General features: G+C 46.7%; 1 protein-coding gene across 3 annotated transcripts in view; it reads right to left on the bottom strand.

Annotated features, from left to right (window-relative positions):
• Positions 1-15,829, bottom strand: part of MYH10 (myosin heavy chain 10) — a 125,798-nt gene that overhangs the window by 70,739 nt on the left and 39,230 nt on the right. Inside the window, exons 4-6 of one of the 3 annotated variants that reach the window (XM_041001310.1) lie at positions 14,245-14,272; positions 4,032-4,134; positions 3,394-3,423 (exon numbers count right to left, since the gene is read on the bottom strand). In XM_041001310.1, the coding sequence (XP_040857244.1) occupies positions 3,394-3,423; positions 4,032-4,134; positions 14,245-14,272 (161 nt within the window). The remainder of the gene's footprint in view (positions 1-3,393; positions 3,424-4,031; positions 4,135-14,244; positions 14,273-15,829) is intronic. The other 2 variants (XM_041001312.1, XM_041001313.1) reach the window with 2 other exon arrangements.

Genomic DNA, 15,829 nt, shown 5'->3' with positions numbered 1-15,829 from the left:
GACATCCTGAACTCGTCCCAAGCGTCCTCACGGAACACTGTCAGCTCTGCCCCGGGGTGGCCTAGAGTGCCCTGCCTCTGGGGTCACCAGCACGGCTGCCAGTGAGCCGACCATTCACGTCAGATCAGCTTTCTAAATGCCTTGGTTGAGACTGTGTCAGAAACCCACAGACACTTGTGAGAAGCTGGGCCACACCTCCACATGAACACCTATGTTAGAGCAAGGTATCAGAACGCATTCTCCTTAACACTCTTCAAAACTTCTCGATGTCTGGGAAATCATAATAAATTGGCCTCCACAGTCTTGGTTTAGATTGTTTTTCTAGCTTGCAGGTAGAGCAAGCAATGCCAATCATTATTTTAATATTCCCTGGACATGCCCATAAGGATTCTTTGGGTCCACTTTTCATTGTTTTTGTTTTTTTACTTTACATTTTTTTAAATTATATTTTGGCAATCTTTACATAGTTAATCATCGGTTCTTTTCTTTCCTCTTGTGTGCACGTGTGTATGACTCTATTGTCCAGTGTTGGTGTTGGCTAAAAGTCACAGGTGACCCATCACGCACAAACAGCACGGAAACCGTACTTGCAGATGGCTAGGCAGCTAAAGCCACACAAGATGTTTGCTGTAATTTAACACAAAAAGGTTACAGGCAAATACATTTAAGGTATATGTCTTTTGGGTTGTAATCTTAATTTTAAAACTGACTTTACTACTTACTCATATTTTCAAAATGAATATTAAGTTTTAAAAGGGACCACATTCCACACCTCTGGGGCACCTACAATGAACAGGCAGATAAGACCAAGTGCTGACAAGGAGGTGTGAAAACTAGAACCCCCAAATGCTGCTGGCTGGAACACCAAACAGTGCCAGCTCTCTAGAAGCCAGGGCGGCAGCCCTCCGAGTGCCAAACAGGGTTACCCTGTGGCCCTGTAATCCCACCTCCAGGTCTACACCTACCAGGGCTGAAAGCACTGGCCCACACAGAAGCCAAGGCAGCATTAACCGTGACTGCTAGGAAGAGCAAACCACAGCCTCACATTCTCTGCTGATGAACAAGTGAGTGAAATGGGAGCACTTCATCTCCTGGAATACTGTTTGGCCGTAAACAGGAGTGGGGTGCTTGCACATGCTCCTATGTGGAGAAACCCTGAAAACATCATGCTAAGTGGAAGGACAGTCAGAAAGGATGACGTTACATGATTACATTTGCAATCGTCTAAAATGTTTAGAACAGACAAATATAGACAGAAGGTAGATAGTCGTGGCCAGGAGCTGGAGGGGAAATTCAGAGTGACTGCTAATCGGTATGCAGTTTCTTCTGTGGTGATGAAAATATCCCACAAGTCATTGTGAGGACAAGTGAACTGTGTTAACTGTGAAAATACTTTCAAAACATGCTGACTTTTCTACTCAAGTGAGTAAATTACATAGTATGTGAATATTTCCATAAGGCTGTTTTTTTAAACAATAAATTGATTGACAGAATCAAGAGCCTGGAAGTGTCTCTTCTATGCTTTTGTCAGTCTTGCTGCTGTCCAACAGGAAAATGCAGACATGACACCTGGTTCCTGGGAGCCTGAGAATTCTTTGCCTGTGAAGCTCAACAGCAAACTTGCAAACCAGCTTTGTGAAACTAATCAGAGTGACTTTGTAACATGCTGTTGTTCCCCCTTATCTATGGAGTCCACTGTAGGTTCAATCTGTGCCTGTACAAACTTTGCCCCTTGCCGCTACCTTAAAAAACCCAGGGTAATGACTATTTACACTGCACTGGGTAACGTGACCCAGAGCTGACTACGGGGGCATGCAGGTACTATGCTGCTTTACTGGAAGCGACTTGAGCATCCACATATGAGGCACAGAAGGGTGGCTTAGACACACTGCCCACACTGCAACTATTGCTTTCAGGGGGAAGAAGTCACAGATGGGGACACCTCTGCACAGGGAGATGCGGTTTGCTACCAGGACACTGCCCAGCCTGTGCCCACTCCCTACTACCATGCCAGAGTGTCTCACATCCCTTTCTCCTGCTTGAAAAGAAAACCTGAGATTGCTAGTGTTTCCGGAAATGTCAGCAGAGCTACTTTGCTTGATGCGACAACTATCATCAGCACCGTGGGGAAGGTGGCGGTGACAGGTCTGCGCGGTGAGAAACACATGCAGTGACATGCAAACCAGCAAGCACAGCAAAGCACCGACCAAACAGGTGGCTGCCTTCTCTGGGAGAACCTGAGGGGCCCAAGCCGTGCCAAGGGGCAGCCACGCTAAACTGTGTGGTTTAGAGGGACACAAGACAACGGCCTCTGTGGAAACCTAAATCTGTACATGGCTTTAGCACAATTCTACTTGTGAGCCAAATACAGATGAAAAGGTCACTCCACATTTGTTTCTAAGGCTAGCTTCCAGCACAGACATTCCTTCTTTTTTACCTTGAAATATCCTACAGATATGATAAAAATGACCTCATCACTGGTCTGACTGCATTTAGCAGACAAAAAACCTTCACGGGTCTTTCAAAGGGATGGTACAGCTTGGGGGTTTGCCAATTTCTTAAGAATTTAAAAATATTTTGAAAATCTCAGTAGCTATGACAATTGTTTTAGACACTTAGGATTGTTTCTCTACATCAACATGTCATGTCACAGCTCATTCTTGCTGCATTACTAGCCTTACTCCATTACATTTGCAGAAACCCAACCAAATCCTTCCTGATGCTAGGGGAAGAATGAGGGCCACAGACACCACGCTCTGTCTAAGGAATCGGCCTCAGCCCTGGCCTTCCTCTCCGCTCAGGCAACAGGAAATGGGGTTTACTGCTGGTCTCTTCACCACCCTGTCATGTGGGCCTAAGTGGCAGCCACACGATAATTATGAGGAATAACACTCTTCTTCTACCTGCCCAATGTGAAGAAAACTCTATTAAACATCAAGAAGTTTTTAGCATAAAACACATGAAGGTATGAACTGAGTAATGCTGTAAAATTTCAAACCGATTGGAATTTTGCTAACTCAGAATACAACTCCCAAAGTTGCAGTCCCAAATTCAATATTTAATGTATGACATGAGGCTAAGTGTCACCTTGCTTTTTAAGAACTAGGAAAATGATTCCACCTGGTATTTGAGAGATGAAACTGTAAGCTTACAGGTTTCATAAACATGCAATTCAATGCCACGATAAAATAAAAGCAAGAAAAAAAAGATAAAAAGCAAAGCGGCATGCTGCTTCTTGTAAAAGAATAAGGCTCTAAGCAGTTTTTCTATATTAATTTTTATTTTAATAACAGAGTTCACGTGGAATTACTAATACTTGTTTCTAGCAGAGATTTGATCTCAAGACAGAAATGAGCGCAAACACGACTAAGAAGCACAAAGAAAAGCACTTGCCTGGTGTTTCACGGGTTTGGGCGATTCCTGCTGCTCATTGCAAACAGATAAACGCAAATGTTAGCAAGTCTGGGTCTGCCCAGCTCTAAGCCACATCCAAAGCACCGGGCCGCCATGCAGTCTGGAACTGCGGGAGCTGGCCTGGCTGACACTCACAGGCTTCTTAGGTACGCCTGGGCTTCTCTGTCCGGCCAGGCACCTGCCACTGCTAGCCCTAGCCTCGTTCTCCCATCAGGTCTGCCACCTCTCCCCTCCCCTCCTGCTGCAGGTCGGGGGGCAGCGGCAAGGCGCACCAGCATGTTTACCAGAAACCGCTGGTGGTATCTGAGGATCTTCTCTGCTTCTGGGCGCCCAGTAGTAAGCCCTGGCAAACACTACCCATCAGGCTTCACAGCTCACACCAAATCTTTGCAAGAAATTAAAATTAAGCTTTGGGTCTCAGCCACAATTCCAGCTAAGAAGCTTACTCAGAAGCAGTTTCTTCATTATCCTAGCTCCTTCAGTGCAAGGAGAGATGTGGTGGGGACAAGACAGGTGTCAGGACAGGGCCAGGAGCAGACCTGCCTTCTGGTATTTGCTGTTTCCAAAATAAAGAACAGAAACCGAGAATGACCTATCCACCTGGAGCGAGAACTTACAGGAATGTTATGGTCCTTCCTTCCCTTATGTGAAGAGGCAACGTGGGCAAGGTACTGAATGACCTTCTTGGTGTTCTCCGTCTTGCCAGCGCCGGACTCGCCCCTGAAGGAAACGGTAACACAAAGCTTTCAGGGAAGCACGGACAGTCACAACAATGGAATCAACTGGAACAAAGATTAATAAAAGTAAGAAACACGAGCATTTGTAGGAGGGCATGAAATTCATTGTGTTTTATTTTTTAAATATTTATTTCCATTGGAAAGTCAGATATACAGAGAAGAGGAAAGACAGAAAGGAAGATCTTCCGTCTGTGGATTCATTCCCTGTGGCTGTGATGGCTAAAACTGGGCCAATCCGAAGCCAGGAGCTTCCTCTGGGTCTCCCATGTGGGTGCAGGGTCCTCTGCTGCTTTCCCAGGCCACAAGCAGGGAACTGGATAGGAAATGGAGCAGCCAGGACAAGAACAGGCACCCAATGGGATCCTGGGTATGCAAAACAAGGAATTAGCCCCTAGGCTATTGCATTGGGCCCAATATTTATTTTTCAAGCACAATCTTATCGTACCCTTGAAATCATAGTACCTGCTTGATATTCACTACTAAACAAACATTAAATATAGATCCCACACTTTTTCCACTTGATCCCTAGGTTCTTTATTAAAAGAAAACAAAAACATTTGTTTAACTTGAACCAGTTATAGAGATAGACATAGATCTTTCATCTGCTAGTTTCACTCCCCAAATGGCCATCACAGTTGCAGCTGAGCAGATCCGAAGCCAGGATCCAGGAGCTTCTTCCTGGTCTCCCATCTGGGTGCAGGGGCCCAATGACTTTCCCAGGTCTTTAGCAGGGAGCTGGATCAGAAATGGAGCAGCCAGAACTCAAACCTGTACTCATATAGGATGCTGGCACTGCAGGCAGAGGATTAGCCTGTTACAATAACAGCGCAGCCATGATCCTTAGGTTCTTTTTATATATTGTTCCCTCATTAATGCCCTTTCGTAACCATTATGTATTCTACTCCGCGTGATGGTACGCAGGTAAAGTATACACACACACTTGATGATTTCCTAGTTCCAGAGCCATTCCTTTAGAAACCAGCTCACTGGGGAGACAAGCAACTGTGTGATCCAGATGGGCTCCGTGCCCGTCTCCCAGTTCCACATCCACACCAGCAGGTATCAGTTCTGGGATAATGCATTATATAAACAGGGACAACTGGGATGCTGCAATAATTGACAGAGACAACCCTTGCAAAGACACTGGTTCCCTTTGTGTATCTTACCCAGAACTTCTATTTACAAACTGGCAGATTTCTTTCCCTCCCATAATACTGTTTTTCATTCAAAGTAAGAGACACTATAACAACCCAGCCAGTAGTTGCTAAAGTATTACCTTCCGGACCCAATGCACAGCAGCTATTGAGCTACACTGTATTGCTGCCACAGGAACACCTAACCCTGTGTAATGCATAGGTAGGACCCAGCTTCTGGTCTGCCTGCCTTGGGCCCAGGTGCCCTTGTCCGTCCTTGAGGACTGGACATTATCAAAAGGCATTCACTGAATTCATGGAGCAATACAGCTGGCCCTACATGGTTCCAATCACTGGACTCAAGAAATCATTTGGGCCTGGCGTGGTGGCCTAGTGGCTAAATAGTCCTTGCCTTGAAAGTGCTGGGATCCCATATCGGCGCCGGTTCTAATCCCGGCGCTCCAGATCAGCACAGCACCAGCCAGTGCGCTCACTTAGGGAGTGAATCATCGGATGGAAGCACTTAGGGAGTGAATCATCGGATGGAAGATCTTCCTCTTGCCTCCTCTCTGTATATCTGAGTTTGTAATAAAAAAAAATACATCTTAAAAAAAAAAAAGAAATCATTTGCCATCAGCTGTAGGCAACTGCCTAGGTTGCCCTGTACCTAGGCAAGTGTTATACTGCTGGGAGAAAAGCAACCAGTAGCTGGAGGACATTCTGGGCCTAGTTAATATTAAATTTTTGTTAACTGTACTAGTATTTCAGCACAGTTGCTTTTTTTTTCTTCCTCCTTTTCATTAAAGATAAGTGAGGAAGGCAGGAATTCCAAAGCCAGGACACATCACCCTGGCCTCCAAATTACCCAGGGAAGGAGGTCTAAGACATGTTGGATTAGGAGCAGCTGAGGGTATGTCTGACAGGGAAGGAATGCTTTCCAGGGTCTTCCATGGAGCAGGCCACTGCACTAGCAGGTAGGAAAGGGAGCTGAGATGGAGTGGTTTAGACACAGAAAACCGGAGATCATGTCTGGGTCAGGCCAAGGCACTTGCCCACATGGAAGACCTGGGCTGGGCTACTGGCATCGCTTGATGCCCACTGGCACACGCAAAAGCTGGGGTCGGGGGGCATGCCTGGCTGGGCTAGGCAGTAGTACCAACCCATCAGTGTCAGAGCAGGGGGTGGACCAAGTCAGGCTGGGTTGCAGCACCCAACAGAAAGAGAACCAGATCTGGGGGCAGATTCTGTAGGGGACTTGTGCGCTTGCTTCTGTGGGACTGTAGCACCTGCAGGTTTGCACGGAAAGCTAAGGATGGTGATGGGCTGAGTCAGGCTGAACCACAGAACTCATCTTATAGGAACCCACCTGACACTCACGGGAGCTGGGGCTAGGTAGAAGCTGGGGTGGACCAGACTGCAGCACTCACCAGCACATGCCAGGGCTGGCACTGAAGGCAGACCATGCCAAGCACAGCCACTGTACCCACTAACACATGTGATATCCAGGGCTGAGAGGAGGCCGGTGGTGCTGACATCCCATATGGGCACCAGTTATAGTTCCAGATGTGGCAGAGGATGGTTTAGGACCTTGGGTCCCTGCACCCATGTGGGAGACCCAAAAGAAGCTTCAGTCTTCTGGCTCAGCCCGGCCCAGCTCTGCCCATTGTAGCCATCTGAAGAGTGAACTGCGGATTCAAGATCTCTGTCTCTCCTTCTCTGTAAATTTGCATTTCAAATAAAAATAAATCATGTAAAAAAAAAACTTATGTGAGTGGGATGCAGTGGAGCAAGTTCAGCTGCTGCTTGCAAGCTATTCTGGAGTGATGGTTCATGTGCCAGCTGCTTGGTTTCTGATTCAGTTTTTTGCTAATGTGCCTTGGAAGACAACAGAGGATGCCCTAAGTACCTGGGTTCCTGCACCCACATGACAGATGTAGTTGATACTATGAGCACAGGTATGAAAGGCAGTCCAAGAGTCACCAGGGACCATGGAGCATGGGAGAGGAGGGCAGTGAGCATGGGAGAGGAGTACTGAGCATGGGAGAGGAGGGACAACATAACTATGCAGGGGACTCAGCATAAGGAGCTCACACACCTTGCCTGTGTGGGCAGGACCGAGGCCTGCAGGGGAGTTGTAGCAGAGGACGCCAACACACAGACTTGAGATTCACCCTAATGGAGGACAAGTCTCAGAGGAACCTGACTACAAAGTAAAACACAAAAAGCCCAAACTATATACCTTTTTTGAAATTGCTTCTGCTCTCCATGATACTATATAAACATGGATACTTACCTGATAAGCTTGGCACTGGAACAAGCTGAAGGAGACCCAGCTACTCACTCATGAAGGACTTCCCTAGGTGCAACCTGAGGCACCCTCAGCACACACACTGTTTCAAGTGTTCCTATCTGTCAGGTCACAATGAAACGCTGTAACCAGTATGAATGTGAAAGGCTGATACTAAACATCACAACTCAAGGCCTTGAAAAATTAATAAGTGAGAGTGTGCCGCTGGGGTATTCACTGGGACAGGGGAAGTAACAAACTAAATAGAATAAAACTCAACCATCAGCAGCCAGAGAACCTAACAGCAGTCTGTCCTAACCTAACCCGAAGCAGAGCCTCTCTACACACTGCCCTGGCCCTCGCCGGGGGCTGCCTGAGAGAACGAGACTGAGCCTCAACCCTGGGCAGCAGAGGTGCCAGAGAGCCATCTAGCAGCAAGCCCACTGAAGCCCTCAATCCCCTGAGTTTCATCTAAAGACCTTCTCTTCCTGGTCATTTCGCCTGTTCCTCAACACCGACTATCATGTGGAAATAACTAGAGCTTTTCCTCTGTTCACGTGTGCACTGTCCAGGAATAAGCAGATTCTCAGCTGTGGCACTCATGTTGGACAAGACGAACCAATGGACAGGAGAGATGTCTGACAGAAAACCTGGCAACAGCAGGAGTAGGATCCAAGTGAAGACTCACCATAAAACCCTTTTGACTCTGCACTGTGTATGTAATAGGATGGAACTAGGATGAAAGGTAGAAGGGAAGAAAAACAGGTGCTGGATGACACTTGGTGCCCAAGAAGAGACAATCTACGGGCTAGAAGACTTACCTCCTAATGCCGGGTCTGTTAGTTGATGACAAACTTCAGGCTAATTAAGGAAGTGATATTGACTACCTTATTACAGGTGCTTGTGTCCACTGGTCCACTTTGGTAAGAGCAGAAAATCAGAGCTTACTCACCTTTTGCCTGGCAAAGCAGCCATCACCTCCCCTCCCTCAAGGTTTCTAAACATTCCCAGACATCTCATCAAAGAAGAACCCGGGAGCTCTCCAGCTACCTTCTCCCTTGCACCTGCTGCACCACTGCCAGCCTCCACCAGATGCCAGATTAACAGGGATGCCCAGTCTTGGGACTGTGGAATCTCTAAAACATAAACCCAAGTAAATCTTTACCTCTCCTAAGTTACTCCAGTCAGGTATTCCAGTTAAAGCAGCCAAACAGCATCATGGTGGATCAATTACAGTAACGTTGTCCCCTACCCCTTCCCCTTCCCCTACCCCGTCTTATACGTCACTTAACAGGACCTCCAACAACAGCTCTGGCCCTGGCCATGTGACTGGCTTTGGAACGAGACAGCAGCAAATGCGACACAGGAAACACAAGCAATGCTTACATGCTAGAGGTGGCTTTTGCAAAGGTCTTAGAACCCTGCCTCCCCATTAAAAGCCAGGTCCAGTCTGCAGGGCATCTCAGCCAACACTCAGTCAACTGCGGGGGCAGTAGCAAGTACCAAGTGAGAGAGCTGAGCTCAGCCCAGAACAATACAACTACTTGGCTGAGACCAACCCAACTGCTGGGAAACTGCAGAATCAGGCTCTTGTGAAGCTCGAAGTTTCAGGGTGGCGTGCTGCTTAGCAAGGGCTAATGTATGTAACTCCTCAAGGCTAAAAACATCCGAAGGAAATTCACACATGGGGCTAACGGGCAGGAGGATAAGTTGGGGAGATGAGTGGGAGATTTTCCCACAGCTTCCACCTCTAGTCCTGCACTGTATATGTGACTCCACATGTGCCTAGTGCCTTGACATGCCTGAGTCTCACCGAAGACCAGGAAGGAGGAGGTACCATGAGGGCCACAGGCAAGTTGGAGCCTTAAACTCCCAGGAAGCCTTGCGTTTAGTAACACTGCCCAAGCTCCACCTTGCCTGCAAATTCAATCGGGGACAGCCCCCCTCTGGGAAGGGGGCTGTGGGATGTGGCAGCAGCACTATTGCCTCTGGCTTATGGGCTCTGTGGTTGGTGATCCTCCTCCCTTACTCTCTTCTCTGAGGTAGTTCTCTGTACAGAGTGGCTCATACCTATGTGTGTAACTGAACCCACCCGCTTCCGCAGCACCCAACTCTCACCCCCTTGTACCTGCAGTGGCGCTCGTCCACTCTCAGGCTCGGACATCCTATCCATTCGCTCACTATACTCTGGGCCTCATGGGCCTCCTCCCTCCCAGTCCTTCCTCCCTGTGAGCTCCCAGGCTACTGTCGGTCTATCGGTCTTTTTCTCATCAGCACCTCATCTTGTTCACATTAAAAACAGCACCAAAAGCGGTTCCACAAAATCGCAGTATAGGGTAAGGACACGTTTAAACAGACGGAGAAACTTAGCCAGTGTGAAGCAGAAAGGGCACATTCCAGGAAACAGGAGAGGACAGAATGACAGCAGGGGGGTACCTGGAGACTGACAGACATGGGAAAGCAGCAGACACAATGGTGTGGTATTGCAATGACCAATACCCCAGCAGCATTCAGCTAGCGGTGATCTGAACTGCACCAGCAGCCAGAACTTCCCCAACAACAAAGTGGGAAGGGGTGTTCACTGGGAGCTCAGGAGGTGAACCCAGACAAACAACTGCCCATCCTGCTGCTCTGTTTGATTTGACCAGGAGCAGACACAGAGTGGCAGGTCCCAGACACACAGTGCAGGAACAGAGTGGATTTCACAGCCCATCTGCCCCCTAGAGTCGAATCCGGTGCCATATTGTATAGGGAGACAAAGGCTATGGGACAGAACTGCGCATGCAAGGAGCCGGGAATGAACTCATTTCTGGCTCAGTGAACTGCAACAGCATGGCATCCTACAGGTTCTACCCAAGATAGGTCTGGGTAGTCCTCAGACATGACGGCCAGCATATCAAAAACTCTAGTAGTAGCACATCAAGCACCATTTTGTACACTGTGGCAAAGGATTTAAGCCAGCAGAGATAACTGAGCTGAGTATGCGCTGAGCTGGAAGTGAACTCACTGAGCTCAGTGAATTGCACTGGTTCCACAGCGAAAATAATACCGACTACAGCATCATACAGGTCAAAATAGGTATGTGTGGCCCTCAGACCTAACGGCCAACAGGTTCTGGCAAGATCAGCACCACTAACAACCTAGTTATATATGACACCTGGTATCTCCTTAATCCTGGGACCTGCTCCAACCAGAAGAGGGAGAATGGTTGTTCAAAGGTGCAGCCTCAGCAGACATCACAGGAGGTGGAGAGTGGTGAGCCAGAAGCTGGGACTATGGATACCACGGTGGAAGTTTAACATAAGAACCCAGACCTGGAATTTGCTGTGTACCTGTGGGTGACACAGCTTAGAAACCTGCCCCAAGAAGACTCTGCTAACCAGAAGTACAATGACCAAGAGCAAAACAGACAAAGGCACAATGAATATTACTAAAGATTCTCCTGCAAAGAACAAAAGACTTTGTCAACCTCAGAGTTCACTGAGGAAGACATCAAGAAAATTGGGGTAACAGAATTCAAAACACTTGTTATAAAGCTTCTTATCAACAATGAGAAGCATGTAATGCAGGCATTCAAGGAATTTAAGGAATATATCACTCAGGAAATGAATCAAACAAAAGCTGATATACCAGAAATTAAGAATACTGTGCAGCAAATTAGAAACACAGTGAAGAGTCTCCAAAACAGAATGAAGCAGGCAGAAGAAAGAATCTCAGAATTGGAAGGTATTTCCTGTCACCAGGGGAAAACAAACAAAAAGCTGGAAGCAGAGCTGAGTTAAGCTAAAAAAAAAAAAAGTATTCAAGAACTGAAAGACACTATTAAAAGGCCTAATAAGAAGAGTTATGGGAGTCCCAGAAGTTGCAGAAAGAGAAGCTGAGTTTAAAAATTTATTTAATAAAATAATAAGGGAAAATTTCCCTAATCTAGAGAAAGAATTGGGAAACATCATTCAGCAGGGGCACAGAACTTCCAACAGGGTTGACCAAAAGTGATCTTCACCATGACACATAAATAATCAAGTTCTCTTCAATTGAACATAAGGAAAAGATCCTTAAATGTGCATGTTAAAAAAAAAAATCAACTGAAATAAAAGGAATGCCAGTTAAACTCACAGGAGACCTCTCACAGGAAACTACAGGTCAGAAGAGAATGGAGTGACATATTCCAGATTCTGAAAGAAAAAAAACTGTCAGCCCAGGATAACATATCCAGCAAAGCTTTCCTTTGTCCTTATCTTCAAAAATGAAATAAGATTCTTCCACAGTAAAGAAAATTTAAAGAATAGGCCTCTTCCAAACCTGCCCTACAAATGATGCGTAAAGATGTTCTCTTGACAGAGAAGAGGAATAGCACCTACGAAAACCAAAGGCAAATGTGAAGAACATCCCAGTAAAATAACAGAAGACTAAATCAATGAACAACCCATTGCTAAAATGACAGAACCAAATTACCACCCATTCATATTAACCCTGAATGTACATGGCTTAAACTCATCAATCAAATGTCATAGGTTAGTACACTGGATTAAAAAAACAAAACCCATCTATTTGTTGCCTACAGGAGATATATTTCACCAACAAAGATTGCAGAAACTGTATCTCACGGATTTTGATTTTCTTTTTTAGTTTCATTTCTTTAAAACACTTTCTCATTAAATTCTTCACTAACTCATAGATCATAGAGTAGCATCATTTTCTTCAAGAAAGTTCTTGATTCTCATTTTCAGTGACACATTAGTCATTCAGTACCATGTTATTTAACTTCATGGTGTTGTAAATTTCTATTTCTCTTCCTATTGTTGATTTTGTATTGTGGCTTTTCATTTAAGGGGATGTATAGTAACTGTGTAATGGAGACTATCATATCCAGATGCGAGCATACAATGCAGTATGCATCTGTACTTCCAGATCAAGGCTGGACTCCCAGTGAAACTGTTAAATCTTGACAATAGGATGCTGGACTCTGCCATTGTCCACGCTCTCAATGATGGACATACGACTGTGCAAGAACTCAACTGTAGTAATAATATAGGGGAATTCAATGGGGGGGGAGGGGACTTGGGGAGGAGGGTAAAGGAAATCCTAGCTCCTATGGAACTATATCATAAAATAATAACCATTTTTAAAAAACCCTGTTGATGTCTTAACCACTACTCAACAAGTTATTCTTTTGACTTTTTCAGATTCTTTGAAAGTCACAGGTCTATTACTCATCTTTGCCTTCCCCACCCCCTCATCCCTCGGCTTCTACCTGGCCTGCCCCACCTCCACATGTCCTCAGGCCACCAGCTTCCACTTCCAACACCCATCTCTGAACCTTTCTCCATCTCAGTGGCAACTGACATGCTGTTTTTGGAAAGTTCTCCCCAACCCCACTCTGCTGTATTACCACACCCTTTTGCCCCCCACCCCCCTGACCTGTTCCTTGTGTGACCCTTCCTCACAGCTCTCCTTCCTCTTCCTGAACCTGAAGGTGGCTTTTGCTGGGGATCCCACAACACGCTTTCTCTCGCCACATTCCCTGATGCAAAGTTGCTCACCAGCTTGGCCTCCGTTACAGCCATGTGGCTCACACCAAGGGCCTGTACTCCTAGCATAGATCTGCTTCTCCTGGGCTCCACATGCACATATCCAAGAGGCAAGCAGACAGCTCCAGTTAGATGAGCCACAGGTACCGCCCACACAGCACATTCTAAACTGAACTCTTCATCCCCCACTCAAATCTGTTCCTCCACCCACATTCCCAACTTAGGAGAGTCCCGACGTCATCAACAATCCCTTGGGTTCCTTTCGCTTTGGCAGGGAAATCATCAAGTCCTGCTACACCTGTCTCTTAAAGTGAACACCATCTACATCCATGCCCTGTCCCCCAAATTCACAATGACCACTTCCCAACTTGCAGTCACCAACACAAGCCCTGCCGCCTGCCTGCTCTTCCTGCTTCAACTCTCCACCCTGCCTGTTCTTCACCCAGTAGCCATGGTGACCTTCCTATAGTGCAAATCTCAATGCTGTCTAACCATGAATACTGTTTTCTTTAGCAGTGGCTCTCCAGTGCCTAGCACATGTTGAGTAGAAAGAATGAAAGGTCCAGGAAAGTTTACACTTGGACATTCAAAGTCAATGTGTAAACCTCAAAGGCTGAAATAACAGAATGTGCAAAAATCCCAGTTCAACAACTAAGCAGTAACATCAAATAGAACATATGTCATCTTAGTCTTATAATATCAGACTCTTACAAAATGATTGCTTGGGGCCAGTGCAGTGTAGTATTAGATTAAGCTATCGTCTGCAACTTCAGCATCCAATACAGTCAGCAGTTTGAGTCCCAGCTAATCCACTTCTGAGCAAGCTCCCTGCTAATACACCTGGGACAGCAACAGAAGATGGCTCAAGTGCTTGGGCCCCTGCACCCAAATGGGAGACCTGGAAGAAGCTCTCGGCTTCTGGTTTCGGCCTGGCCAAGCCCTGGCCATTGCAGCCATTTGGGAAATGAACCAGCAGACAGAAGACTCTTCTCTTTCTTCTTCCCCACCTCCCTTTCAAATAAAAAAAAAAATCTTTTTTTTTTTTTAATTATTACACTGCTTCCCCTTCCCCATACAAAAAGAGTAATTTTCAATTTTCCAATAAAATCGACAAGAAATCTGAACAATCCGCATTTACTTACGTGCAAAGAATTGACTGGTCCTCACGATCTACAAAACAGAACAAGACAAAGAAAGAGAGTGACAATTTGCCTGGTAGTAAAACATCTGACATCATTACATTGCAGAAAGTCTATAAAACATTACTAAGCCTCCAAAGCTATCATGTCACCGTAACCTAACCTGGTTCGCTCAAGAGCTCCTTTAGGGCTGGATTCCAGGGGCAAGATACAGCCCAGGCTGGGTCCACACATCACTGGGCAGCTTCCTGCTGCCTGGTGCCCTGCCCTGGCCACACCACCCTCAGGAGGACAAGGCTTGATAAGTCCCCTGCAAATAAGGTCCCTGGGTGACAGTGACACCTGGCCAGCTTAGGGAACACTCCTTTCAGAATGGCTCCAAAAGTACCCACACCCAGAAGGGAATCGCTATTAGCGTGATCTTAGAGGAGGAAAAAAAAAGCACCCAAAACGCCAAGTGAATCTACCTAAAGCTTCACTCTTGTTTCAAGTCAGAATATCAGAGATGAGAGCACACACAGTGGAATGGTTTATAAGTGTTTTAAAGTGACTTCAATGATCCGGGAGAGTCCGGAACCCAGTTCCCAACCTGGACATGATAATCAGGGTACACACTCCTGAGCATGACTGTCCCCACTCGCAGAGGAAACAATGTGCCCAGAGACCCTCAGCGATCCACCCCACGAACTCGGCTGTCAAGTGGTCACAGGGCCCGCGGGAGCTTTCCTGGGCCAGCTGTGCTATGCCTGCTCCCCGTCTGGGGGACACCAACACTCCCAGTAAAAGCCTCACAGCAGCTCAAGCATAAACATTCTCAGGAAGGAGAAACACAAGAACATCGTGTTCCTTCAGTAACCCTCTTCTGCAGCATCACTGAAACAAACACATCCACACAGCTATGCACCAGCCGAGCTGGACAAGGAGCCTAGGACTGCCTGAGGCCAATCCATGTTTTAACAGTGCTGTCACTCCTTGGGTGGGCAAGGTGACTTCAGCCTCCTTTACCCCTTCACTTTCCCAGAAGCCCCAAGCTGGCCTTCTTCAGACAGGCTCTCCTTGGTCCAGGACTGTGACCACATCTCCTGCCCACGCCTTCACACCCTGTGCAGCTGGGTTCTGCTAGGACACCTTCCCGGAAACCCACTCTCTCAGGTTTCATCAGGCTTCCTTCTTTCAATTAAACAAAACTGCAATTAACTGACTGCCTGCTAGGATGTACCGCTGGAGAGCCAAGACTCTTATTTCTTTATTCCCAGTCTCAGCCATAGCTAACCTGTAATAAAGTCCTTATGAGAGAAATTCAGGGCTGGGTACAACAGCCTAGGTCCTGGCCAGATGGTGGCAACCAGAATTGCTTGCTCCAGCCAGTTCCAGCTCTGCCACACACTATGCATATATAAACGGGTCATTTATTCCTTGCTGTCTCCTCACCTACAAAACCATAAACTGTGGGTACTGGTGCTATGGCACAGCCCGTTAAAACTGCTACCTATGCTGTCAGCATTCCACATGGGTGCCGGTTTGAGTCCCAGCAACTCCACTTATAATCCAGTTCCCTGCTAATGGACTGGGAAAGCAGTGAAAGCTG

The sequence above is a fragment of the Ochotona curzoniae genome, unplaced genomic scaffold (assembly GCF_017591425.1).
Source record: "Ochotona curzoniae isolate NIBS_2020 unplaced genomic scaffold, NIBS_Ocur_1.0 scaffold_2453, whole genome shotgun sequence".
NCBI lineage: Eukaryota > Metazoa > Chordata > Mammalia > Lagomorpha > Ochotonidae > Ochotona > Ochotona curzoniae.
Note: the sequence above shows the minus strand (reverse complement) of the source record. Positions and strands in the feature narration are given on the sequence as shown.